General features: G+C 49.2%; 8 protein-coding genes across 8 annotated transcripts; 5 read left to right on the forward strand and 3 right to left on the reverse strand.

Annotated features, from left to right (window-relative positions):
• Positions 1–649: 649 nt before the first annotated feature.
• PENARI_c024G10514 (mannoprotein) lies at positions 650–1,313 on the forward strand (the record flags this gene model as incomplete). The annotated part of the gene is made up of 2 exons (XM_022635734.1): positions 650–982; positions 1,047–1,313. 2 exons carry the CDS (start codon positions 650–652, stop codon positions 1,311–1,313), a joined length of 600 nt encoding a protein of 199 aa, XP_022484458.1.
• A 564-nt stretch (positions 1,314–1,877) lies between these two features.
• On the forward strand, positions 1,878–2,996 carry PENARI_c024G06274 (NAD(P)-dependent alcohol dehydrogenase; the record flags this gene model as incomplete). Its single annotated transcript, XM_022635690.1, has 2 exons — positions 1,878–2,516; positions 2,568–2,996. 2 exons carry the CDS (start codon positions 1,878–1,880, stop codon positions 2,994–2,996), a joined length of 1,068 nt encoding a protein of 355 aa, XP_022484413.1.
• A 1,839-nt stretch (positions 2,997–4,835) lies between these two features.
• Positions 4,836–6,336, reverse strand: PENARI_c024G01770 (uncharacterized protein; the record flags this gene model as incomplete). The annotated part of the gene is made up of 3 exons (XM_022635645.1): positions 4,836–5,640; positions 5,708–6,015; positions 6,070–6,336. The coding sequence occupies 3 exons, from the start codon at positions 6,334–6,336 to the stop codon at positions 4,836–4,838; spliced, it is 1,380 nt and encodes a 459-aa protein (XP_022484486.1).
• Positions 6,337–6,783: 447 nt separating this feature from the next.
• On the forward strand, positions 6,784–12,583 carry PENARI_c024G11862 (uncharacterized protein; the record flags this gene model as incomplete). The annotated part of the gene is made up of 7 exons (XM_022635748.1): positions 6,784–7,666; positions 7,721–8,758; positions 8,842–8,864; positions 9,798–11,141; positions 11,219–11,360; positions 11,439–12,372; positions 12,571–12,583. 7 exons carry the CDS (start codon positions 6,784–6,786, stop codon positions 12,581–12,583), a joined length of 4,377 nt encoding a protein of 1,458 aa, XP_022484512.1.
• A 357-nt stretch (positions 12,584–12,940) lies between these two features.
• Positions 12,941–14,557, reverse strand: PENARI_c024G07453 (uncharacterized protein; the record flags this gene model as incomplete). Its single annotated transcript, XM_022635702.1, has 2 exons — positions 12,941–14,022; positions 14,065–14,557. 2 exons carry the CDS (start codon positions 14,555–14,557, stop codon positions 12,941–12,943), a joined length of 1,575 nt encoding a protein of 524 aa, XP_022484446.1.
• Positions 14,558–17,596: 3,039 nt separating this feature from the next.
• On the forward strand, positions 17,597–19,707 carry PENARI_c024G08901 (T6SS phospholipase effector Tle1-like catalytic domain-containing protein; the record flags this gene model as incomplete). The annotated part of the gene is made up of 6 exons (XM_022635713.1): positions 17,597–17,828; positions 17,902–18,230; positions 18,295–18,356; positions 18,433–18,655; positions 18,718–19,228; positions 19,469–19,707. 6 exons carry the CDS (start codon positions 17,597–17,599, stop codon positions 19,705–19,707), a joined length of 1,596 nt encoding a protein of 531 aa, XP_022484388.1.
• A 2,464-nt stretch (positions 19,708–22,171) lies between these two features.
• Positions 22,172–23,989, forward strand: PENARI_c024G03683 (uncharacterized protein; the record flags this gene model as incomplete). The annotated part of the gene is made up of 1 exon (XM_022635667.1): positions 22,172–23,989. One exon carries the CDS (start codon positions 22,172–22,174, stop codon positions 23,987–23,989), a length of 1,818 nt encoding a protein of 605 aa, XP_022484493.1.
• Positions 23,990–24,230: 241 nt separating this feature from the next.
• PENARI_c024G00819 (cytochrome P450) lies at positions 24,231–26,094 on the reverse strand (the record flags this gene model as incomplete). The annotated part of the gene is made up of 3 exons (XM_022635640.1): positions 24,231–24,945; positions 25,013–25,786; positions 25,847–26,094. 3 exons carry the CDS (start codon positions 26,092–26,094, stop codon positions 24,231–24,233), a joined length of 1,737 nt encoding a protein of 578 aa, XP_022484462.1.
• Between the last annotated feature and the right edge of the window lie 5 nt (positions 26,095–26,099).

A 26,099-nucleotide genomic window follows, 5' to 3' on the forward strand; every position in this document is an offset into this window, starting at 1 on the left:
TCCCGTAGACCCACAATGAAAATGATATGTTTACTTCTCAATGCTCTTATTATCGGTCAAGAGTGACATACCTTCAGCTCAACCGCGAGGAAAAACGAACCATCGGGTTTCTCCCCTGACCGCCCTTGTATAAGCAAGATAGCAAGAAGCTGCCAATTTGAGTTATTAAACTTTATTTCAGAGGCTATTTTCTCATAATCTTTCTTCAAAATCAAGGAATACCATCACGGAGGTCCATACGGGAAATTGTCAGCCGTCACCATGCAGGGATACTGTAATAGCCCCTTGCATAAAGAAAAAATTTCCCCTTGCAGTAATACGAACTCCCAAGTAATGCATAGAGTAGACGATTGATCAGGCGCTCGATGCTTCTAACAGCTCCGGATGTTAGTTAGATCAGTCTTCTGCAGAAGTATGTACAGCATTTTCAAAAGTCAATTTACTGCAGTTCGCGGTTTATTGACAGACTAGTGAATTCTAAGACTACTTCTCGCGCAATAGCGAGCCCCCTAGGATTCTCTGCCAGGAAGAATGTTTGACCCAAGAATTTAGCCGCTTGTAACATTTGACCTATTTGACTTCTCCAGAAAACCCTTCGTCGCACTCTTTCTCGACCAGTCAACCTGCTTATTCAATGGCCTTCTCAACTATGCGTTTTCTGAGAACCCTTGTCACTTTCTCGTCCCTCTTCCTAGTGATCTTTGCTGCACCGGCAACCCAGAAAGACAGTGTTCTCAGCAGTATCTCTGCCGTCTCTCAGGCTGTCCAGGCAAACAAAGATGCCATCAATCGCTACCAAGGTGGCTCATTGGCCGCTATTCCTGTCGGGCGCAAAAATTATGATTGCTGGTATGCCTTGAGAGAGGCGCATGCTAAACTCACCGACACCAAGTTCACACCAAAGGAGTCCGACGAGGTTGTTCAGCATTTCACCTCCCTGAATCAGGCTTCTATAGAGTTGCTGGATCTATATCGTCAGAAGGTTTGCATCCTTGACAAATGACTTTGGCAGACATGGATAGTGTCTAATATCCTATTGCAAATAGGCCCCAGTGCTGAACCAGGCTGGTGCCAGCTTCCTGGTGCCGATCATGATGCAAGCTTTGTTCCGAGAGGCAGATGACTATTCCGCCGCACTCCAAGCTCTGATGCCCGAGAGGTATAGCGCGCCTATGAAGCAGGTAACTGTTGATCATACGGCTGCATGGAACGAGGCGTTTGCGGCCTACGATCCCACCCGTAATGCAGAGCCAGTGCAGCAGTGGAGGACCTTATTGTCGGTATTCTCGCCGGCTTTGACATACCTCATCTGAGAAAATCCAGCTCTTAGGCTTGAGTCTCTACCTGTCGAAGACCTGATTTATGCTCATATGACTCGAGTCTCATCTGGATTATGAAGATCATGATGGAATGCAATTGAAATTGCTTCTATATCATGATTCAAGGACCGTAATAACGAGAATGGCAAGGAGGAATTTCGGGTATTTTCCTCAGTCTACGGCAGTATCAGCTACCATAGCGTATCTGGATTAGCGTGTTCAAACTAGGTTCCGGCAACAACGTCCGGTTCGTCCGAGAATATTATCTGACAATATATGTAAGAGACGTCGAAGAATGCATTTTATACGAATCTGCTATACTGTATTCAAGCGCTTCTTGTCTTTAAAGAAGCTTGAAGGACGTCTTTTCTTCTTGACTTGCTCCTTTCTTGTAGCAGCAGCTTTCGGACATATCGACCACGTTTCTCTTTTCTACACCATTACCAGCTCTTCACTACTGCCTCAAATCGCGCGCAACAACGCCTCCAGATCTCTCCGCTTTTGCCCGCGGAACTGCCCTCGTGTTTATCTCTTCACCGCGCGTCCATAGCAGAAGAAATGTCGTCGACGACCCAGGCCCTGGCCGTGCCGCCGACCATGCGCGCTTGGGTGCGCCCGCGGCGCGGTCCTGCGCGCAGCGCGCTCGAGCTGGCCACGGGCTATCCCACGCCCGCCGTGCCCACGGGCTCGTCCTCCGACGTCCTGATCCGCGTGTCATACGTGTCACTACAGTTCAGTACCGAGATGCTGATGAAGATACTTCCTAACCTGCCCTTCACCAGGACATGGGTCCCGGAGATCGAGCTTTCCGGCGAGGTGGTGGCGGCTGGTAAGGGCGCGCCGGCGGAGGTGCGCGACCTGGGCTCGCATGTCGTCGCCTTCCAGAACATTCCTAGCGCCGTGGTCATGGGCCACGGCGTGCTGGCAGAATACGTGCGGCTGCCCGGCTGCCAGGTCGCACATATCGATGCCGCTGTTGACATGGCGTCGGCCTCGGGCATTACCGGGTCCGGCAGCACCGCACTCAAGATGGTCCGCACAGCAGGTGTGCGCGAGGGTCATACGGTGCTCGTGAATGGGGCCAGCGGGTCGGTCGGTTCGGTGCTCGTGCAGCTGTGCAAGTTGCGTGGTGCAAAGGTGGTCGGCGTGGCTAGCGGCGGCAACGAAGCCATGGTCCGTGGCCTAGGCGTAGACGAAGTAGGCGAAGGTTGCCGACGTTGCACAAGAACATGACTAATATATACATAGTTTATCGACTACCGCAAACATGACCCGCTGCCGGCCTACCTGGCGCGTCAGTATGGCGACAAGCCGTTTGACTTCTTGCTCGACTGCGTCGGCACGCAGGCACTGTTTGTCAACTCGCCAGCCTACCTTAAGGTCAAGGGAGCTGTGATCAATATTGGTATGCTCGAGGGGATCTGTGTGTCGGCTCGCAACGCACTGCTCAATAGCTTGCTGCCCACCTGGCTGGGTGGCGTGCCGCGCCGCTATATCATGTTCAGCACGCCGCCATCGCGTGACGACGCAGTCTATCTGGCACGTCTGATTGAGGAAGGTCGCGTGCGTATCCCTGTCGACTCTGTCTTCGATATAGAGGACGCCGTGCGCGCCTACGAGCGCATCGCCACTAAACGTGCGCGTGGCAAGGTCGTGGTCAAGGTGCACGGCGGCTAGGCCGCAGGCATGTCGCGAGCGTATAAGAAGTTTCTGTTTACAAAGATCAATTGAATGTTGTTTGTATGTTGCTCGGCCCGCCACGGTCTCGAGTGGATGCGTCTCTGAAATATGATAGGATGATAGGGCACATATTCTTAGGGTCATATTTAGAAGAACCCCCATGGAAGCTATTCGGACCCCCTCTATATTTTACTAACCGTAATAAGTAAGGGGTGGTAATTGTATTTCCAATGCATTATTCGGTAAAAATGCATGCATTTGTTGGCAATACTAGATGCTGTTCTGAGTCAAACTTTTGAAAAAAAAGCATGAGAAAGCAGTAAATTTTCGTATATTTTCTATATACGGAGCTCTCTAATACGTCCTGAAACTATTTAGAGAGCTCTCCGACGCTTCCTAAGCCGGTCGGACTAGGCATTCTCACCCTAGGTCGTTCCCGAGATGCCAGCGGCGGCTAAGGACTGCTTGTAGGTAGTGCCTGGGCCGTAGACGAAGCTATTCCTAGTCCCTGAGATGCCGCCGGCGGTGGAGGTTATTGAGATGTAAGAAGCCGAAGATATAGCGTCTGGCGATGCCCTAATTACTGCTTAATTAATTGGGGTTGATTTCCCGTTCGGGACTCATGAGCTAGATATACGACAAAGCGACTTATTTTTACTAGGGGTTTACATATTAAATAGAAGTACTCGAAGAGTATATTTGGGACCTCCAGTCCTCGGTGCATTGGCATTGCCAAGAAATGCATGCATTTTACCGATTAATGCATTGGAAATACAATTACTGCATGAGGCCTAATTAGGTTTAGCGAGTGGAGAGGGGGTCCGAATAGCTTCCATGGGGGTCCTTCTAATATGGCCCTATTCTTAGCGACGCACCAATAGCAGGCGGACAGCTATTACAAATACCGCCATACATCTTTATGATCCAATTAGACCCGCACTCGGCCTAACCAAACCTAGCTGTCATCTAGGAAGCATGCACTAATCCTCGTAACCATAGGAAATCGACAATATGTGTGCCGACACGTTAGGGTTAACGTTAGTTCACCGTAACGGTATCCTTCATATCAAATAGCCTCTTCTAGGAGAACCTAGAAGTCCTCTAAGAATTAGTCTCTATGTTCCTCCAATACCACTTGTTCCTTAGGCATCTCCATCTTAACTAGTTAACAGGATCTATCCTACGAACACTAGAACCCTTCTTACTTTACAGATGACCTTTCTTAGTCTAACAACGTATTCGCATGTTTTACACACGATAACTAGGTCCGTCGATACCTAGTCAAAAGGTTGATATTCTATTATAAAATAAGTTCGTAGGTAAAGATATATATCTACAACATAAGTTGAGTAGAAAGCGAGAATCGTCTACGACGGAATGAGGTTAAATGGTCTAAAAAAAAAGTAAGATAAAAAGTGGGCATTGTGAAAACCCCTTAATTTAATTACTAAAGTCCCCCCTTAAATCATTACAGGCAAGGATAATTGAGGTGTTCGATCCGTCTAAAGTGCTAAAGTGACGTCTTAGGTGCCGGACGCATCCCGTAATAGCTATTCTCCTATCCCTATCAAAGTATCTCTAATTTTTGATCGCGAATTGATTCGACAAATATTAAGCTGTGCATACTCAGAAGCAAAGAGGGAATATAGTAGATACTATATTATAACTTGCCAAAATTTGACATTGATCGGAGCTAATTACAGCTCTACACTCTGCGACGAAATTCACCTGCAGCGCAGCATACGACCCACTTTAGGTCCCATAGTTATGGAAAAGCCCTAACTTGCAGTCTGGCAGACTGCAGCTGCCCCGTAGGATAGGCACAAAACCAGCCCGTCAGTGTGAAAATTCAAAAGCATATGCCGTGCTAGATGATGAAAACTTCACCCACCAAGTCACTGAATCGCCGGAGTATGTATGAGTCACTTGGCCAAGATTCACAGGCGTATCAACTTCACCGAATTGGCTCGTCCATGGAAACTCATACGTGGTGATTGTGATGCTACCGGAGGATGGAAGTCCCAAAGACTTCAGGTTGGTAACAGTGATATCCCATGTTCCAGTCTTCGCCTTGCTGCCACATAGAATCTTCACTGCGGATCCTGTGTTGGTAGCGTAGACGTCAAAGCCACCGTCTGCCGAGCCAGTGGTTCCCAGGCGAGTGCCGGTTTGATTCAGATGGTAGTACTTGTAAACTTGAAACTCTCCGGTTGGCCAGTAGCCGCCCGCCGTCGCACTATACGCTGATGTACCAGCGTTTGGCTTGCCCACGAGTCCGGCTAGGAAGTCGTGAAGTGCTGTAGTGGAGAGCCAATTACCACGCAAACCAAGAGTATCATAGCGCTCAAAGCGACTGATGTACCAGGCGGCGCCACTTGGTACTTGCTCTGAGCCAGTCCCGTATTCGTTGACGTTGTTGGGTCGATTGGGTAGATTGTACGAGCTGAGCAATGATTTTAGGGTTGAGTTGCTAGCCTTCAAGTCACAACCGGCACCACATTCGAGATGCCAGGTATATTGATCGGGAATTGATGCGTTCGTGCCAACGAACCCCAGGAAGCCATCCCACCACGAGTTGCCAGTTGCCGGTGGTGTCGCAAGAGACGGGCCCACCAGAAGGACTGCTGTGCCCAGCGCACCCCTGTGGATGTCAAAATTCAAGTGATCAGCATCAGATTACCCAGGTTTGTCCCATGAGGGTCACTTACCGAAGTCGATGAAATCCTCGACCCCACATGTTCACCCACTGGCCCACTCCTCGATTCTTCCAATATATTCCCTCCGGTTCATTCCACAGGTCTATATCCAGTCCGTTCATCATAGCATTGGTTTGAATATCGGAAATGACCTGAGTCAAGAACGCGTCATAGAACGCCCAGTTCCCGTTATCACCAGGATATGGAGCGCTTGAATTCTGCGTGCTATCTGCCCCCCACAGGTCATGGAGTAGAAGCTGGAAGCGGGCACCATATTTCCTTGAAGTTTTGTAGTTTGAAAGTGCTGATTGGAATCGGCTCTATCCATATATGAGTCACAAATGTGAGAATTCGATCGGGCTTGTCCTTCATACCTTGTACTCATTCACTCCCCATATCCAGCCTCGCTCTCCAGGCTTAACGAGCTGCGCCCCACCTGCTCGGCCATATCTATAACCAACGTCTGAGTAGAAATGGTCGGGAATTTGGCCTTGCGTATCCGGGATGCCATAGATCCAGCCAGAAGCCAGATTGGCCGGCGTGCCACGGCTGACCGCAGCATCCACCGTGGCGGTTTGGGCAAATACGGTGCCAGAGTTTGCGAGCAGCAAAGTGACACAAGACAGCAAAGGGAGCAACATGACGAGAATTCTTGACACTCAGTCCAAATCCTACCTTGGGTACATTTTCCAGAGATATCTTGCACTGGCCTCTTATACAAATGGACTGTAGTTAGCGGAGCCAATAAGAGAAGGGTTCCTCAATGCGGAGGCGGGGGTACATTGACGCGGGGTAGGGAAGGTGAAAAAAGATTGACAAGAATTTGATATTATCCGATAGTCCGATAGCAAGCACGGGGTTGCAAGGTTCTTCGGACGCTCCGTCTTCTCACTTGATCTCTTAATCCTCAGACGGGAATTAGCCTTTACTCATATTCCCCGCCGCGACTTGGCGTTCCGGCGGGGCGGAGATGAATCTGAATAAGAAGTGATATGTTCAAATCTGGGATTTACGATATAAAATTAAAGCCCCTTGGAAATTGTCAGTCGAATAGTTCACAAGCAACTAATTCAAGAGTTGCAGCCAATATGTTCCGTGAAGAAACGAACCGCTTGATTTATGAGTATGATGCCGAGCAGCTCTGGATCGAGCCCTGGGGCCCGAATGCGTTCCGGGTTAGGGCCACGAAATGTGCGACTATGCCGACCGAAGACTGGGCGCTCGAGGGGCAACAGCCATCCGTGATTAACGTCGATATCTCCATCTCCTCAAACTCTGCGAATATCACCAACGGCAAGATCCGGGCTGTCGTTACCAAATTCGGCAAGCTGACAATCTCTAATTCACAGGGCCAAGTACTGCTCGAGGAATACACACGCACCCGTCGCGATATCCTTGATTCCAAATGCAGTGCGGTCGAAATTGAGGCCCGGGAGTTCAAACCTATCCTTGGTGGTGATTACCACTTGACCGCTCGCTTCGAGAGCGTTGACCCGGATGAGAAGTTATTCGGCATGGGCCAGTACCAGATGCCGTTCCTAGATCTGAAGGGTATGGATCTGGAGCTGGCGCATCGCAATTCGCAAGCCAGTTGTCCCTTTGCTCTTTCTTCTCTGGGATATGGCTTTCTCTGGAACAACCCTGCGATCGGGCGGGCCGTGTTGGGGAGGAATACCATGAGCTTCGAGGCGTTCTCGTCGAAGGCGATGGACTACTGGGTCGTTGCGGGAGAATCGCCCGCAGAAATTGAGGAGCTATATGCCAACGTCACCGGGAAGGTCCCTATGATGCCAGAATATGGCCTAGGTTTCTGGCAGTGTAAGCTACGCTATCAGACCCAGGAAGAGCTTCTGAGCGTGGCGAGAGAATATAAGAGTCGGGGTTTACCGCTCGATCTGATTGTAATTGACTTTTTCCATTGGCCTAAGCAAGGAGAATGGAAATTCGACCCTGTCTACTGGCCCGATCCAGGTATGTATATGGTTGATGGGGATAGAAGCGGGCTGACCAAGAATATTCGAATAGCTGCTATGGTTCAGGAATTACGCGAGATGAATATCCAGCTGATGGTGTCCATCTGGCCTACTGTGGATAAGAAGTCGGAGAACTTCGAGGAGATGCGCGAGAAAGGCTTTCTCATTCGAGTAGACCGCGGCGTTCGGACCGGCCTAGATTTCGAGGGAGAGACTATCCACTTTGACGCTACGAACCCCAAAGCGAGAGAGTACATTTGGAAAAAGGCTCGTGACAATTACTACGCCAAATACGGGATCAAAGTATTTTGGCTCGACGAAGCCGAACCAGAATATACGGCATACGATTTTGACATCTACCGGTACCACCTCGGATCAAACCTGGCGATCGGAAATATCTATCCACGGGACTATGCGCGGGCCTTTTACGACGGAATGACCCGCGAAGGACAAGAAAATGTGGTTAATCTGGTGCGATGCGCCTGGGCCGGCAGTCAGAAGTATGGAGCGCTGGTCTGGAGCGGTGACATCGCGTCCTCGTGGAGCAGTTTTCGGAACCAGCTGGCCGCTGGTCTTAACATGGGCATTGCAGGTTTCCCCTGGTGGACCACAGACATCGGTGGCTTCCATGGTGGGGATCCCAATGATCCACTATTCCGCGAACTGCTTGTGCGCTGGTTTCAGTGGGGAGCCTTCTGCCCCGTCATGCGCTTGCACGGCGACCGCGAGCCCAGGCAGCCTCAGCATGGCACGATGGGAGGTGCGACGTGTTGTAGCGGCGCAGCCAACGAGGTTTGGTCTTATGGACCCGAAGTGTATGACATCTGCAAGAAGTACATGGAAATACGCGAGGAGCTGCGGCCATACACGCGGCAACTGATGCAAGAGGCTGCGGACAAAGGTTCACCGGTGATGCGGACACTTTTTTATGAGTTCCCCGAGGACCAAACATGCTGGGACTTGAGCAACCAGTACATGTTTGGCCACCAGTTCATGTGCTGCCCGGTGCTCAGCCCTGGTATAGAAAACATGACTGTCTATCTTCCGCCTCTGCCTGCTGAAAGGAAGTGGAAAGCATTCCACGGAGACGGTGTCTGGGAGGGGGGCCAGTGGATCGAGGTCGACTGTCCCATAGATACGATGCCTGTGTTTGTGAAGGAATAACCAAAATAGAGAAAGAGGTGCAGATGGGCAAGGTTAGTCGGGATACTTGTAACTTGTTCACTTTCGTTACTTATCGAACTATTTACCAACTTTTAACTTGGCAACAAACGTCTCGCCCAGTCGTAATTCGTACACGAACCTACATATCTGACTTGAGATGTGGCCTTTCTGAATATTTATTCCCATGCCTGGAAGAAACAATACATATATTTGTAATTTATTATTCGGTGGGCTACGTGTGGTCACGCAATCCTCGCGAAACAGGGTTGGGTGGTAAGGTTGGTGGTGGCTGGGCTTTACGAGTGGAGGACAAACAATGCGGGGAACCCCGAAACTAAAGTTTCCCATGAGAAGAAAACAGCTAATGAAAGCTCGCAGTTAGCTTGGCATTAATTCAGTCAGAAATAGAGGAGAGGCCGGGCTGCGTCTGGACTCGGCTGACACAGAAACTCCCCTTCATACCCCGTCTTCGCCTTCGAAGCCCTTGCACGCCTGCTCCGTAAATTATGAGAGAAGATCAAGATGCCAATAGGGGTAAGCAGAGGGGCATCAGAGGTCCCAGACGCAGACAGGCTCCTCTTGCCTGCAACTTCTGCAGGCGGGTCTTTGCGAGAAAAGAGCACCTAACCAGACATCTGCGCGTTCATACGCGAGAGAGGCCATTTACCTGCGAGACTTGTGGGAAGGAATTTTCTCGTATGTAAGTACAGCTTTGTTATTTTGAGGTTAGTTGCTATCCCTGGGCGCTTACATCACCCTGGATCACGGCTAGGGACATTTTGAATCGCCATACTAGGGTTCACACCCAGCAGCGACCGGAAATTGTAACAAGTGGTACACAGAGGAGTGCCGCCTGTCTGCAATGCGCTACTAGCCGGGTCCGTTGCACGAGAGGAGATCCCTGCGCTCGCTGCGAATCTAAGGGGCTGTCTTGTGAACACCGAATCCTGCCAGCAAAATTACAGACCGTGGACAGCGGAGGGGATAGGGTGGCAGAGACGCACGCAATTACTGATCTGCATGTCTCGCAAACTGAGCAGGCGCCAAAGAGACCACACGAGCCAGCGGCCGTACTCGGCGACCACGCATATTGGGCCCAAGACCCGCGGCTTTTGAGAGATCCGCCCGCTCATGATGCCCATGGTGGTAATCCGCTCGACTCAGGAATGCCATACGGCCTCCGCATGTATGAGGTCGATCCGACCGATGGATTTAGTCCCCGGCATATGTCCTCGATTAATTGGCTTTCGCCGGACGATAGCATCCTCCAGGAATGGGCAAGTCAACTAGCTGGTATCCCAGATGGCGGTGTCTTTCCGACGTCGACGACCTTCGCCATACCAGATGTCCCAGGTCTACCCCAGCTCCTCGGTACGGGGGATACCTTGGGATGTGCTCCCGCCAGTCAGTCATCTGCCGATAATGCGCAGATAGATACCCTAGCCGAGATGACGAGTTGCTCCGAGTGCGCAGAGAGGGAGTCGCCAGAAACACCAATGGATGCAGCATCGTCGTGGAGCAGCTCTCAAACCACAAGTAACAGATACTATGTACAGGGTATCGCTTGGCGAGCCCCCTTTCAAAGCAGATTTCGCAAGGGGCAAACCATGGGCTCTATGGATAGAGACTGTGTGACAACGCCAGCTCCCTCGACCGCGTCGATTGGATCTGTCACTAACATGGACGGGGTCGCATCGTCCTTGAGCAAATGGTTAGCGGAAGATGCCTACGACAGGATTGTCCTAGGTGTCGAAGAGGAGACCCAGGCATCCTCATATCTTCCTTCGCTGCAGGCCTTTCGGCTCTGTGTGCATCTTTACTTTGAGCGCCTCCACCCAAACTTTCCCTTCCTCAGCAGGCCAGCCTTTATATCCGAGAAGCCACATTGGGTACTGTTGCTGGCAGTGGCCGGGGTGGGTGCTGCATATTTGCGCTCTTCACAGGGCTCACAATGGAAAGACATTCTGATGCAAGCGCTAGAAGGAATACTATTGCGTCAACTGCATCAATTCCAGCATAAGGTAGATACCACGCTACCTGTAAACAACACATTCGAAACAGCGAACCAAGCCGAGGAACTTCTGCCCCTAATCCAGGCAAAGATTTTGCATTTGTTGTGCATGCTTCATAGCAACACTTCGTACATTACCCAGCGGGCAGTATTTGAGCGGGCAGACTTGGTGCAGTGGTGCTATTATCTAAACCTAGTGCCGGACTCTATGGGCGTCTCTGCACTAAGAACCGGCAGCAAGGACATCCACCAGTGGATAAAGGCGCAGTCCTCGCTGAGAACCGGAATGATGATATGGGTAAGTGGAATTGCCCGATAGATGCTCATTGCCCAGGTTCCCAACGGACACCGCAGTATTCTAACGAGTTATTGTAGCTGTTGGATTCTATGGTGTCCTACGAGTTGAATTGCAACCACCTCATGAAGCTAGGAGACGTCAGGGGATGGCTGCCATGCCACGAGGTGGCCTGGGATCATCCGTCGCCCGAAAATTTTGCCTACGCTGAAAGCGTTTCCAGTAAGAACTCCAGCTTAACTTGACACGTTCCTCCACATATCCACTTGCTGACTCCGACGCCGTGTGAAAAAATAATAGTCTCTCTTCTGGATGCGCTTGATCTAATTTATATCGAAAAACGATTTCCTCCCAAGCTCAGCCAATTCAGCCAGGTTCTGCTCATTCTCGCCATCTACCGACGAACCACAGAGGTCGCCGATCAGTGCCACATGCGATTGTCATCATGGAGTCCCACAGACAGTGTGCAGACATCCGGACAGGGACCAGCCTCAGCTCAAATGACGTGGCCTCCATCAAGCAGCACTTTCGTGAAGTGGCGCAACGCGGCCTGTGATTCACTGGATGTTCTGCACTGTACGGCGAACAGTCGTGCCGCTGAATCATGCTGGGAAGAGCCCACCATCCTGTATCTGCATCTCGCTAGACTCAAGCTCCTGTCTCCTTTCGTCCACTTCCAAACACTGGCACAAGACCCGATGCTGCGCAATCGTGGCGGGCCATCGGTCAATACGGCCCAGCTGGAAAGATATGAGCACGCCCGCAGTCAGGTCTTTCAATGGGCGATTCGAGATCAGTTTAAGGCCCGGCTGTCAGTCATCCACGCCGGGGCTCTACTATGGCATGTTCGTCGCTTCAGTACCGACAATGTCGTCGAACCGTTCGCTATATATATTGCGACCCTCCTACTTTGGGCATACAGTCTTTCCGTGAAAACCGTCAAGGGACAAGGAAATACGACTCATCAAAACACAAGATGCAGCTATGCACCTTCCACTGATCAAATGGCCGGAGATGCCTCACTGGCAGATGAAGATAACGCAGCAACCGACCAATCAGATGCAGAGCCGCGTTTGATTTATCTCGATCGGCCTTTAGACGATGAACTTGTGCAGATGTACATCCGTGTTGGGAATAAGGTGTCCGCCCAACTCAAAGGGGTTGGAGATATTAGTGATGACAATGCGCCAGTGAAGATTCTCAAACAGGGATTCTATTTGCTCACAGGAGAGAGGTACGTGGGAAAGAATAGCTCAAGCAGCACGGCCAGGGGGTTCATCTTTCACGCGTGGAACATACAGCAGTTGTACGCGACAACAATATGGTCTTTAATTGAAGCGAGTTGAACGGCTGCTCGTATGATGCACCATGCGAAGCACAGTTCTTGCACCTAACTAGAACATCTGTAATCCTAATTCCACTTTTTCCCTAGTTATTGTCTGTGAGAGCCCTAAACTACTAGGCGTTGCTTTCTTCCAAGCAGAAGCTTCCGAAACTAGAGCTAAGCGTTAATTATCTCTTTTCGGTTCTGTCTAATCCCGTTCCTTGACTCCCATGTGCATTGCATTCTGTTACAGGAGGACTTAGAGGCATACATTTTTGGTAGTTTGCAGGATGACAGAGATTAGGAAGTAGGAGTTTTAAATATTGGCAGTTCAACATCCTTAAGCAAACGTTTCCAGATTGCTCCTAAACTTAAATAATTTCTGGACCGAATTACTCAATGACAGAAAAATAAAGAACCAGGTAACTCCCCCTGAAAATAAATCTCGCCACGACTCTTGACCTCGAACTGGACCCGCTCAGTCTTTCTTGGTAAGAGCTTGATCGCCCTCTGTGTAGGCATCAACGCGATACTTGGAGAAGTTCCGAGCTGAGATCTTCCTGGCAAATAAGATATCCAACTCCTCGAATGTCTTGCCCTTCGTTTCAGGTAGGCGAAAGTACGTCCAAATGAAAAACACAAGGGCCCAACCGGCCCAGAAGAAACCGGTCTTCCCTTTCCAGTCTCCTGCAGTGGGGTTGAGCATGTACGGATTGACTACGTTGCAGATAATCTGCGCGATGTAGTATGTAATTCGGGACAGACACACGGACTTGCTTCGGAGGCGGGTGGATGAGGTCTCACTGATGATCGCGTAGCAGATAGGTCCAACTGTGAGGTAGTAGACAAGAAGCCAGATGAGCATCATTGTTGCTTGGGCATAGTTCCCAGACACAGAATTCCCAGCACCCACTGACACGAAACCCACCACCATCAAGACTATGGTGAGAAGGGCCAGGCCCCATAGGTACAGTGTACGACGGCCGAACGTGTGCAAGAGATACCAGGAGCAGATGGTGCCGACGGAGGCGAGCCCTAATCCACCCACTGACATTTTGAACGAGATCGAAGTCGGCAGACCGGCTTGAACGAAGAAGTAGGTTGGGGTGCCACCCTTAGCGGAGCCACAGAAGGGTTGTGCGGCAAAGACCAGACAGACAATCTCGGTACGACGCCGATCAATTCCTCGGAAACAATCCCAGTAGCTTGTCCCTTGGTCGATCTGCTTCTCCAGTTCGTCGGTGTGGATCATCATCGCTAGAGCTTGCTTGACCTCGCCGCTGGTGCTTGAGTAGCCGAGACGGACCATACTTTTCTCAGCCGAGTCATAATCGCCGTGTCTGACAAAATACCAGGGAGACTCTGGTGCGAAGAACAAGATCAAAAAAAGTGGAATAGGCCACGCCCACTGGATGGCAAAGGGGATGCGGTATCCCCATTGTGTGTCATTCCCAGAGAATCCAGACTGCACTCCAGCAGAGATAAGTTGACCGATGGCCCAACATAGGTTCACATAGACGGTGAGATAGCCACGTAGGGCCATAGGGCAAATCTCCGAGGCTTATGCGGGCGCCATAGTCGCAAAGACTCCCCATGGAATACCGCAGAGGAATTCGCCGACCAGAAGGACGGGCAGGCTAGGCGCGAAGAAGGGAATGAAGATAAAGCCTGTGATAGCGACCAAGCTGGCGAGTAACACCTTGCGGTAGCCCAGACGATGGGTGAAGTATCCATTAGCGAAGGCACCGATAATGGTACCCACAGAAACCGCATTGCTGAGGCCGTTCTGCCAGGACGCGCTGATCTGGTAACTGTTGCTGCTGGCGATGTAGTCGCCGTAGCGTCGGGAGAAGGCTGGTTGGGCAAAGAAAGACGACATAAGGACGATGTCGTAGCCCTCCATGATGATAGATGTCGAAAGTAGGATTGACCACATCACAGCCTTGGGATACTTGCGCAGAGCGCCGGCGAGTGTCAGTTGGTGTTCATCTTGAGCTGCCTGTTTCGCGAGCTCATTGGATTTGACTGGCTCATCAAGGGGCCCTTCCTCCACGTGCGCCACACGACCATCCTCCTTGTCGTTGGTGAAGCCCATAGCGGATGACACCCTCAAAATGAATGCCGATAAAACAAAATAGTTGAGGGGAAAATATTGAAAGTATGGCCGATAGGTAAACCCTGATTTTACAAGGTGCTAGTGTAAGTGGGTTGGGGCCATATGCCGATCTTTCTGTCCCTTTAAGTACTCACAGAACGGACGGTGGGTGAAATCGAGGGTGGAGACACAATCTCACAGTTGTACCATGCAGTGGAGATCAAAAGCTGGGGTAAACTAGTAAGTTAATCAACTGTTCGACAGATTAGCCTGATCTGCTTCTCTTCTTGGTCTTTCGACTACAAAGTCAACCCCGCCGGAAGGTTTATTTCCGGTTGCTGGTTGCTAGGCCCCGATGGGGTAACGGGTTCGATTTTAGGATTGCAGCAGTGTAAGACTTCAAGGCACGGAATAACAAGACCACAATTGACACACTTTCACTCGAGTGACAATTCGTATATCGCTGTTGACCTCATACTTAAGCATAGTTAGCCCCATCCTGCCATATACTTTTTCCATACTTTGCTATAATTTGCCATCCTTCTCAGCATCCCGCATTTTCGGTTTCTCCGCAGTCTTCCTTTGCCCCTAAGAATTGCGAACTACGGGGAAAATGCGGGCAGTGTGATCCACCCTTTTTTTTAGGGCAATGTTTAAAAGGACCCCTCTTGTTGATATTCGGACCCCCTCTCCACCTGTCTAAGCCTAATTAGGGAAGGCGTAGTATGTGTATTTCACGGTGCCTTTTTTTATTGTTTTAACACTATTGGACAGATTTTTTAGACCGCTTTCTAAGACCCCTATCGTAAACCCAAGAGTAAGTCTATATCATCTTACTTTCTAAACGTTTTTGCTAGAAGATAAGTTTCAACTGTCACGGCGTGGCGTCTGGGGTGCGCACTCGTACAATTGTGCACTAAGTAGTATATGTATCGGTCCTAGGCATGTCAGCCGTCAGGCTGACATAGTGGTCTTTTTGGCCTAGTTGGTATACGCGTATTGACCTGGGTGCAAGTCTTCACACACACTACGAGGCCTATTGTCTTCCTCTACGCCCTTTTGTTAATTTTTACTAAGGAAATACACTATGAAATACACATACTAAGCCTTCCCTAATTAGGCTTAGACAGGTGGAGAGGGGGTCCGAATATCAACAAGAGGGGGTCCGTCCTTTTAACATTGCCCTTTTTTATCTTCACTCCGCGTTTTACGTTTTACCCGGCACTAGTCCATGTGATCATGAGACCGTATCGGCAATGTCGAGATGCCAAGCGCAAGTGTATCCATAGAAAGGATAGTGCTTCATTGCCTCCCTGTGGTCGCTGCCTACGCTATTATCTTGAATGTTTACATTCTCAAGCCACGCGGCTAGTGCGGGCGACTCGAAACCGTCCAGCTTGTCGCGTAGTCATCAACAGAATTCCAGACTTAGTCCACGGGGGTAGGCAATTTTCCCTTCGACTATAGAGCTGTTTCGGCGCTAGTCCATAAGTCTATCTAAGATTCACAGTCGACCCCATATCACCTGTCATGCAGCGACTCTGTGGAAGGACATCTGCACACGGTGAGCCAGCAAGACTTTGATGCTAGCTATCTACGCAATAGGCGCTCATGTTTCAACTCAAACAACTCTACGATCACCCAAGCCTCTGCTCACCGCAGGGTTTAAACGGCTACTTAAATCGATCTCAAGCGCGTGCATCTACAAAATATTGAAACCTGCATTGTCGTGACACATGCAAACCCATGGTCCGAGTTTCTATCCTTTCGTTTTATTTTTCTTATTTTTCTTCCCATTTATACCCTCAAATCCAATTCATACATGTTTATATATGCCGCCGTAAGTTCTCTGGATGTGTGGACACTCAAACGAGACGGTCCCCACGAGACCATCGACCAGCCTTAAAATTAACTTTGCCTACAACCGTATGCGACTAGCCGGGGAGTTCTAGACTGCCAAATAATGGTTACAAGCCTAGGCTACGCGTTAGCGCCGGCAGACGTTAAATTGTTTATAGAAGAATAGTATTGAGTTTTCCGTTTTATTTAGTTAAAATAGAACTTAATTGCTTCTTCCGGCGCTATAGATTGACTCTAAAGCGCTTCGCCCAGCCCTATACCTAAGGTAGACCTATTGCATAGTTACGATAAACTAAAGAGGTCATAAGTTATAAACGATTAGGCTATAAGTTAACTACTATGGTATTAGTAGTATTAGTAGTATTAGTAGTATTAGTAGTATTAGTGGACCATTATAATTCGTTAATGAAAGAATAATAATTGGGGCGTCTGGAAAGTCTTGGCAAGCCGTGAATCCATAGGTATCTGGGGGATAAGCATTCAATCCGGGACTGTGTGAGATGATTATGATGCATCTTGTTAATCGCCGAGGCCATCATTTTGAGGTTTCTGCGAGCCATGTTTTCCCGCCATGAAGGAATTAAACACAATAGCTTTACCAAGGTACCGGTTGCGAAGAATGCCTTTTCTAAGATTTTAGACTCAGTACTCTATCGGTACCACATACTAAAATGCGGAGGAACCTTCTGGTTTCGACAATTTAAGGGGTAGTGACATATTTAACTTCCCCGAGCAGTTTGCTTTCGGCAGCATAGGAGCCTAGAAGGATCGATCTGACGCAATCTGAAATATGAAATCATTACGATGCATTCCACTGGATGTCTAAGAACGCTTTTCGCTTTCATATATAGTCATCAAAGCCCTCAAGCTGGCAACAACCTTTCATCTCATTGCGCAACCGCATAATAATCACCTAATACGATTTCAACATTAGTAAATATTGCGTTGGATTTCCTCAGATCGTCTAAACTTTACATCAATCAGGTAAATACCTTAATATTGAATCCGCCGAATAATCTATCACCTTAGTACAAGGGTCTAGGGCAAGCCTACGCTAAGTTTAAGTAGAAGCTGGACGGCTAACACTGAACAAGGCTTTCAGATAATAACAAGCCTGCTTGGGGACAGTCAATGTCCTGTCCCCCTTACCTTTCCCGGACGATCCAGATTCGCTCCATCATGACGCAACAAATGCCCAAGCTAGCAAGCTACAAGCGCATAATCCTTTGCGCCGATGGGACGTGGCTAGCGTCTGACCAGGGCGACAAGTCTGTGCCTTCAAATGTTGCGAAGATCGCCCGAGCAATTGCGACCAGTGGCCCCGATGCCGATGGCAATATTGTAAAGCAGATCGTGTCGTACCATTCTGGCCTAGGATCTGGAGACCTTCCGTTCCAGAAAGCCATATATGGTGAGTACTCAGCTCGAATAAACCGGTGAATATTTATTGAACGAGTGTGGCTTATGTTGTACTTGCCTCATAGGCGGCATCGGCCGGGGTTTGGACGTCGAAGTGTGCCAGATCTATGACTTCATATCCAATAACTATGAGCCCGGGGACGAGTTGTTCTTCTTCGGCTTCTCGCGCGGAGCTTTCACGGTGCGCTCAGTCGCTAGCCTGGTAGGTGATTTCGGTATCCTCTCTGCAGTGCATATGTCGCACTTTGCAGAGATGTGGAAGGCCTACCGTGAGAATACGGACGGGGAGCCCTTTAAGAAGACACCGTGGTATCAGCAGAACAAGGACAAGCTGCGCTTGACAGAAGATCTTAGGATTAAAGTTGTTGGGGTTTGGGACTCCGTTGGTGCTCTGGTATGTGACACAAGGGATGATTAATAGATACACACCTACCATGAACCTGACCTTATATGGCTAGGGAATCCCTGAATGGCCGTTGGTAAGATTAGCCACGAAACTTGGTATCGCGATAAACAAGCAGTACGCATTTCACAACACGAACCTATCAAAAAGTGAGTGATTATCGCAAATAGCCTACTATACCGGCATTAAATAGTGCTTTCCTATCAGATGTGGACTATGCCTTCCAAGCCCTTGCTATTGACGAGAAACGACAAACCTTCCTTCCTACCCTCTGGCACAAGACCGCTGACGCCCCGGCTAAGGATCTACAACAATGTTGGTTTCCCGGCGTTCATGGCAACATCGGTGGCCAAGCAGAAGATCCACGTATCGCTGGTGACCATGAAGAGATCGGCGACATCACATTTGCGTGGATGGTAAACCCCGTCTTATCCTCCCAATGACGACTCTAGTTAACTCAATGCCCTTCACAACTTAGGTGGACAATCTCTCCGGCCTCCTGACCTTTGAAGAGGCGGCGATCGAAGTACTTATCAAGCAGCACCAACAGGCGCTAGCCGAGAACAACACCAAAAACAACGTCATAAACGGCTGGGGCTGCGGGCCCATCGTTTCTAATTTCTCTGGGCTGCAAGGCGCGTTCTTCCGTATCCTTGGTAAGCAAGACCGCACGCCGGGCAACTACCCGCGGGCCCCGGGTGACGGAATTGATGGCGCCACGAACGAGTATTTCCATCCGATTGCCCGGATACGGAAGAGCAAACTCTCTAATTATAACCCAATGTCGCTTTACGGGTATTCTATCGAGAAGCCTGGTAGTGATGCCGGCTGGATGTGGAACAAAAAGGGCGGACAGGCAGTGCCCGAGTATGTGATGCGCCCGGAGAAGAAAATGACTATGGTGCACGAGGGAGGTTATAAAACTACGAGTAGCTTGTCAAGATTGCTCTGTCCCAAGACCCTTCTGGCAGATCTTGATGGGGATAATGGTATGCGACCAGAGTGATTATGGGTTGGGAATGTAGCGTCTCAGGTGAATGAATGGCTAATTGATACTTTATTTTGGCGTTTGGATACTGTATTTGTACACAGATACAAATAGTTACAAGAGTATTTCCAGGTCGTGATATCTAGTTCTACGGAACACCGTATTCTAGAGGAAACAGCACCCGGTAGTACTATTTTGGCTCTTCTTGAGCTTTACTAATTGTTGCCGCGACCGCTTGCAGTACTTCTTAGACACGCCTACATCACCGAAGCCCTGTTGGTGAACCCGCAGATATCTCGCACCTGCGTGGAGAAGGTTGAACATCACCCCAAACTGCGCATCACGTCGAGCAGTGTGCTCATCAAAGATCTGGTCCCCAGTCTATTCCACTTACTCGGAGTAAATAGCGGGGCACGACGATGCTCCTATATACTACAAAGCGGAGAAAGGACTAACGGCGAACCAATCATGCTTGCATAAGCTATCGCTTGTCCTTTGGTTAACCAACCGTCCGATGCTTCGCATCCTACGACAGACCACGATTTCCCCCAATTCTTCCAGAAGATGGAAACTTCAGAGGCTGAGACGGAGTTATGGATAGAGGCTTACCACCAAGGAATGGATATCGCTTGTCAAGAAATTTGACTACCAATTGACGATGGACACCTAATTTGGTTGGGTCTAGATCCGACTCGTCCAGCTATTAACAGTTACCTACTATTGCAAACGGAAGCATAAGGCTTATTGGACGTGAATTCCTTTCGAGCTGAAGCGACCACGATAGGTGTAAATTTTTAGAAGAGCTCTCCAACTTATTTTGCTGACCTAGAACACATACATTCTTGCAGGCTGCCCCCTCGTTCTTCTCGAAGGGCTCTCTGCATAAAATGTCACCGACACTTGTCCGAAAAGATTCAGTATTGAAAGCTTTCTCGCTACCATTTTTTTTTTAACAAATCTAAGACGTTTCCGAGCAAGAGCCTTCCTATTAGTATTTTCCTATTTTTAATCGATATTTTACGATTGGCTTCAAAATCCGCTATATAGTTGGTCGAGACGGGTGCTCGGTACCACCATACTTAACTATTTATATGTCCAAAACGGGTGCCGATGGGCCTAAATATAGAGGTAAAAGCAAGATCGAGTGCTTAGCTTAGGGGAACGGCCGTTTCGAGGTCTCGATCAATTGGTACTCTTCGAATCGTTGAGCGTATTGTAGAAAGTCCTACGGCTGCATCCAAATTCATTAGCTAGTTTTGACCATGAAATACCATTCTTATAGCCAAATATAATAGCTGACCTTTGTAGGGCGCTTAGTTCACTCGTTTTCCTACATTTTAGGCCAATTTCCATTAAAATCGGACGTATAGGATAGGTATAGGAAGGAAAAGAACTGGTGGGTAATTGTGTCCAGACAACCACACCTTGTGCTTGAATGTAATAGAATATCCTCGACATCTATATGCGTGCAAGCAATGAGGCCCATTTAGTCTGTAGCTAATTCAGGTATAGAGCTTCCATGGTATGCATCGATATGTTAAGACTTTCGGCACAGTCTTGCTCTCTTCCACCCACACTTTCAGATCCTGCAAATCCGGTATAGGATAAGTGAACTGGGATCAAGCTACCAGCTTGATACAGTTGTAATGCAGACAAGAGATACAAATCGGCCTAGCTTCGTGATTTTGCTCCAGATCTCGATTTAGTTACATAGGCCATGGTGACTCTCCGAAGACCTTGACAACATACTGCACAGCATCTCTGTAACTTAAGGTTAACTTTCAATGCATCAAATGGTCATACCAAAGCACCAATGCAATGGTTACATTGGAATTTGTACAAGATGCGTGGGGAAAGAAGCTTCAAAGTAGACACGGGTGGCGCAGACGCTTTGCCAACTTGTTTGGTGGGAGTTCACTAGTCAAGATCCCAAGGACCAGAGAAGAGATGCAGACTTATTGCTATATATTCCAATAATAGACAACTTATCCGATACTAATTATGGACTGGGGGCCAACACTGGTCTCGGACTGAGTTCTATGGGCTTAACTATCAAATCCTGTATCATTTCAAGAACATTTTGTCCTTCAGAAAGAGTGGAAGTTATGGGAAGTGTCGATTGGATAGGCAGACTGCCAAACGGAAAAATGTACTTAAGCCCTTCAGCATCATTTAGTTTTTGGTCTTAAAATGATTATAATGATGTTTACCCATGAATGAGTCAGTCAGCCCTGTTACCCGGTCCGAGACCCTCGGACACACCTTATATGAGGGCGGTATGGTTGTTCTACCATGCCGCGGGGGGGCTCCCCCAAAAGCTGCGGCAAAGATGCGGCAAAGCCGCCATTCTCTCCTGCTTTGCACGCAGAATCCAGAATTAGCAAAAATGCCTAGAATGCCTTTCTCTTCTAATTTTTTGAAAAAAAGAAAAAAGAGATGATAATTGCTTTTCACAAACGACGTATTGGCAGAGGTCGGTTGCGGAAAGAGAGGAAAGTCACCATGTGGCCAGCTAAGGACGTGGTTTGCAAGGATTAAGGTTTGCCTCGGCGTCAAGACTATTCGAAACCAGGGCTGCATTAACGGTCTAGCCCATCTACCACAACGCCACAGGTTATGCACCTGATGGCTAACCAAACCAGTTTCCGAATTTCGATTCGAAAGACGTGTGATTCGCACAATCCAGGTGACGACCCTGGTTGGGAGTTGTTGGGTTTGCTCTGGACGTGGCGGGAAATCAATGTCAGTACGGTAACACGTTCGCTTCAAAAATATCTTCAGGACATAGCCTCTTACATCTCATCATTGAGAGTTCCGGCACTTCTATGTTGCTTGGTTTGGAAAAAATGCAAAGAAGTCAATTTAGCTCTCATCCAAACGCATGTTCCCACAACGACTTTGGCCCAAATCATAAAACGCCTCGTCGATGCATAGAACAGCCATAATGCAGGCTTGCAAAGAGAGTTGCCCTCAATGTGGCACAGGCTCGCCCAGCTCCTCTGACGTGCACCCCTCGCACAATCCGGAATATATTGCAAAGATGGCTGAAGGAAAGGATACCCTCAGCAAAATGACCGCCTTCCCGTCATATTCACACACGGAGCAAGTCAGCCCGAATAGCACCACCCTCAGTAGAACTGACACGGCCGTTCTCATTGGAAATCTCGCGACGGTATTGCCTGAATTGCGTCCACTCGACTCTCCCGCTAGGGCGGCCACTCAGGCAGAACAGAAACTGACATTTATCGGTGGATGCCGCCTGTACCCCAAGGCCATAGCCTGGTCGTGTGTTTTGTCCTCCACTCTGATCATGGAAGGATTTGATACCCTGCTTATTTTTAACTTTTTCACTTTCCCAGCATTCAAGCAAAAATACGGAACGCCGACTCCTGGCTCCGGGTATCAAATCTCTTCAACGTGGCAATTTGCTTTATCAACTGCCGCAGAGGCCGGGGAGATCGTCGGGCTCCTTGCGAATGGCTATCTCGCCGACCAAATCGGGTATCGCTGGACTATCGTCTCTGCATTGACCTTCCTTATGTTAAGCATTTCTTTACCATTCTTTGCGGTGAACATTCGGATGTTGTTAGCAGCACAAATCGTGTGTGGGATCCCATGGGGCGTCTTTCAGACTTTATCAACCACATACGCAGCGGAAGTCATGCCTGTAACGCTACGTGCTTACCTACTCAGCAATGTCAACCTGTACTGGGTTTTGGGTCAGCTTCTGGCTACAGGAATAATGAGGAGATTTGTCGACAACGCTTCCCAGTGGTCGTATCGGATACCCTTTGCACTTCAATGGGTGATTTGTTTCCCCATTTTGATCGCGGTCATGTTCGCCCCAGAATCCCCCTGGTGGCTTACGCGTCACAGACGACAACATGATGCCAAAAGGTCGCTGGCGAGATTGACCAAAAAGTACAAAACCAATGTCGACCAGACAATCGCTATGATGGAGCATACTAATGAAATTGAAAAGTGTTTGAAAGAAGACGATGGGGGTATGTCATACTTAGACGCCTTCAAGGGGGTTGATCGCCGACGAACCGAGATCGCCTGCATGGTTTGGATCACACAGCAGGTATGCGGGACCAGTTTGATGGGGTGGTCGTCAACATTCTACCAGCAGGCTGGGTTCAGTGCCGCCAACGCCTTCAACCTCTCGCTTGGCATCTACGGAATAGCCATAATTGGCGCTGTGATTTCCTGGTCGCTCCTAGCGCGTTTCGGACGTCGTAGGCTGTATCTCTGCGGTCTGTCAGCTCTACTAGCTATTCTATTGATTGGCGGCATTGTCGGCGCTCTTCCAACATCCCGTGGCCAGCTATGGACTCTAGGATCCCTGCTGTTGATTCTGACATTTGTATACGATATGACCATCGGACCCGTGTGCTATGTTCTGGTCGCGGAAATCCCATCGACTCGACTTCGTGTGAAAACAGTTGTTATGGCTCGAATAGCCTATAACTTAGCTGGAATCCTCATTAATTGGATGACACCGCGTATGCTAAGCCCCACGGCGTGGAATTGGAAGGGAAAATCCTGTTTCTTCTTCGCTGGTACGACAGCGATGTGCCTTATCTGGTGTTATTGGAGACTGCCAGAGACCTTTGGCTTGAGCTATCTGGAGATTGACATCTTGTTCGAAAAGAAAGCGAAGGCCAGCAAGTTCCATGAGCTTCGGGCCAACCTCGAAAGTTCGGGATATTTTAGCATAGAGAACTCGGCCGGGGAGGCAAGCGCCTGGCGGAGGTATTAGGATTGAACTTTCTGTAGGAATTTCAACGATTGAAGGAAACGAGATTACTTTACAGTACACTGCAAGAGCTTCGCGATGATTGAGAAGATCGATTGTGCTTTGAACACGAGGCCGTTTACAGCTTTTGAGTGATGACACTAGAAATGGGATCAAACCAGAATACACAGGTGTACTTGGGACTAGAAGGGTCGTGGGGATCCCAAGTCCCACGACGAAGTACATATCTTTATATAACTATCATTTAGAACTCCCTCTTCCGAATCCTAGCGGGTATCTTTCCCTTCGGATGCATAACACCAAACATGAAATAATTCAAATCCGGCTGGATCCAAGAATTATTATCAGTCAGCAGCTGAATATCGAACGCCGTCAGAAACATCGCCATCGTCACGATCATCTCCTCTTTCGCGAAATGCCGTCCGGGGCACATCCGAGTGCCTCCACCGTAGGGGATCCAAGATCCAGCCGTCCCGTTGAGGCAGAAAGTTGGTTTCGAGTTCGTCGCGTCTTGCCCTTTCTTTGCTTCTTGCTGTAGGACAGGACCGCTGTTGGGATCATCCGGGTAAACAATGAAACGTTCCGGCCAGAATTCATCGACAGGATGCGGGTCTTCGAAAGTGCCTTGATTCCAGACAGATTCGTTGCGTCCAGTATTGTAGTTGGATACAATGATCTGCTCACCCTTCTTGAAATGCCATCCCCCAATGTGGAAATCGGAAGATGTGGGTACTCGGTTGATGACGGTGCCGGAACGGAAGCGCAGGACCTCGGCGTAGATAGATTGGAGGAGGGGCCGGCTGCAGAGGTTGGGAATGTCGACGACCATCTGGCTCGGGTCTGACGGATCCCGGGAGATGTAGGGAGCAACCTCTTCCCGGACTCTCAGTAGAAGATCCGGACGCTGAAGAACCTCCAATAGCATCCAGCCGATCGCAGGGACGGTATTTGCGGTGGCCCTGTTCATGGGTCAGCCAGTTTTCCTCGAAAAAAATAAAAAGAGAGAAAGAGGAAAGAGTCACATACGCCCAGATCAAACCAAGATCATCCGCAGCTACAGTCTCCTTGCTCAACGGCATCTTCTGGAAGAATCCATGTCTCGTCCTCATCAACCTGGATCCGAAGAATTCCTCCCATTCCCTCCTGTCCAGTTGGCCCTGGCTGACATCATAATGGTCATGGGCAAACGCCTGCCACTTTTGTAAATTGTCTTTCATTTTATCCCTAGCCATGTAAGCCGCCGGTACCAGCCACCGCGGAATCTCCTTGAACAAATTTGGCATGAGGCTGTCGAATACCCAGAAATCATCACCGAAGGTCGGGATCACTTTGAAGACATGCGACCCGCAGAGCGATACGATGGATGCTCTGAAGGAGATCTTGCGGATAAACGAGCCATACAGATCCGAGATTTCAGTCCACGTGTCAGATTTGAAATCCGTTTCGTAGATCTGGGTGGACAGATTTCTCACAAGTTGTCTCTCCATTTCCGCGAGGCTAATTCCGCCCAAGCCACTGTGCACGGACTTATAGACCAGATGGAAGATGCGATGCTCCGGGTTCGCCATCTTGCTTCTGGAGTCAGGCTGGTTGCTGATTCCTGTGTCGTCGGCCAGATAAAAAGGTGCATCGGCGACCTCCACACCGAATGCATTAACCAACACCTGCACGAGCCAGTGCTCGCTGCTCAGGTCCCGGGAGCTCTTGAAAAGGGCCGTTATGTGATCAGCACTTTTGAGGAGGCTCATACGTCGGTTGAGGAGCTGTATCCGGACCGGAGTAGACGGCCCATATTGAGCTCTGTACATGCAGTTTAGCACATCAATTTCCCTGAATTTTCATTAACGATGTCAAACGTACGTAGCTCTTACTAAAAACTTCCTGGTGTCCTTTAAGAACTCGGGAAGATGACCGAGCAGTGGGATAGCGTACGGGAGTGTTGGCGGGCGGCTTCCATGACGTTTATTGCGCACTGTGACGGCGCCCTGAATCGTCGAGGCCAAATAAGTTAATGCAGTGATGCTGATCAAAGTCCCAATCAATGTGAGCAAGCCATTAGACGTAAATAGTAAATCCCCGAATCGGCCGTGAACGGCCGACATAGCCATCACGG

This window comes from Penicillium arizonense (genome assembly GCF_001773325.1).
Source record: "Penicillium arizonense strain CBS 141311 chromosome Unknown PENARI_contig024, whole genome shotgun sequence".
In the NCBI taxonomy this organism is placed as follows: Eukaryota; Fungi; Ascomycota; class Eurotiomycetes; order Eurotiales; family Aspergillaceae; genus Penicillium; species Penicillium arizonense.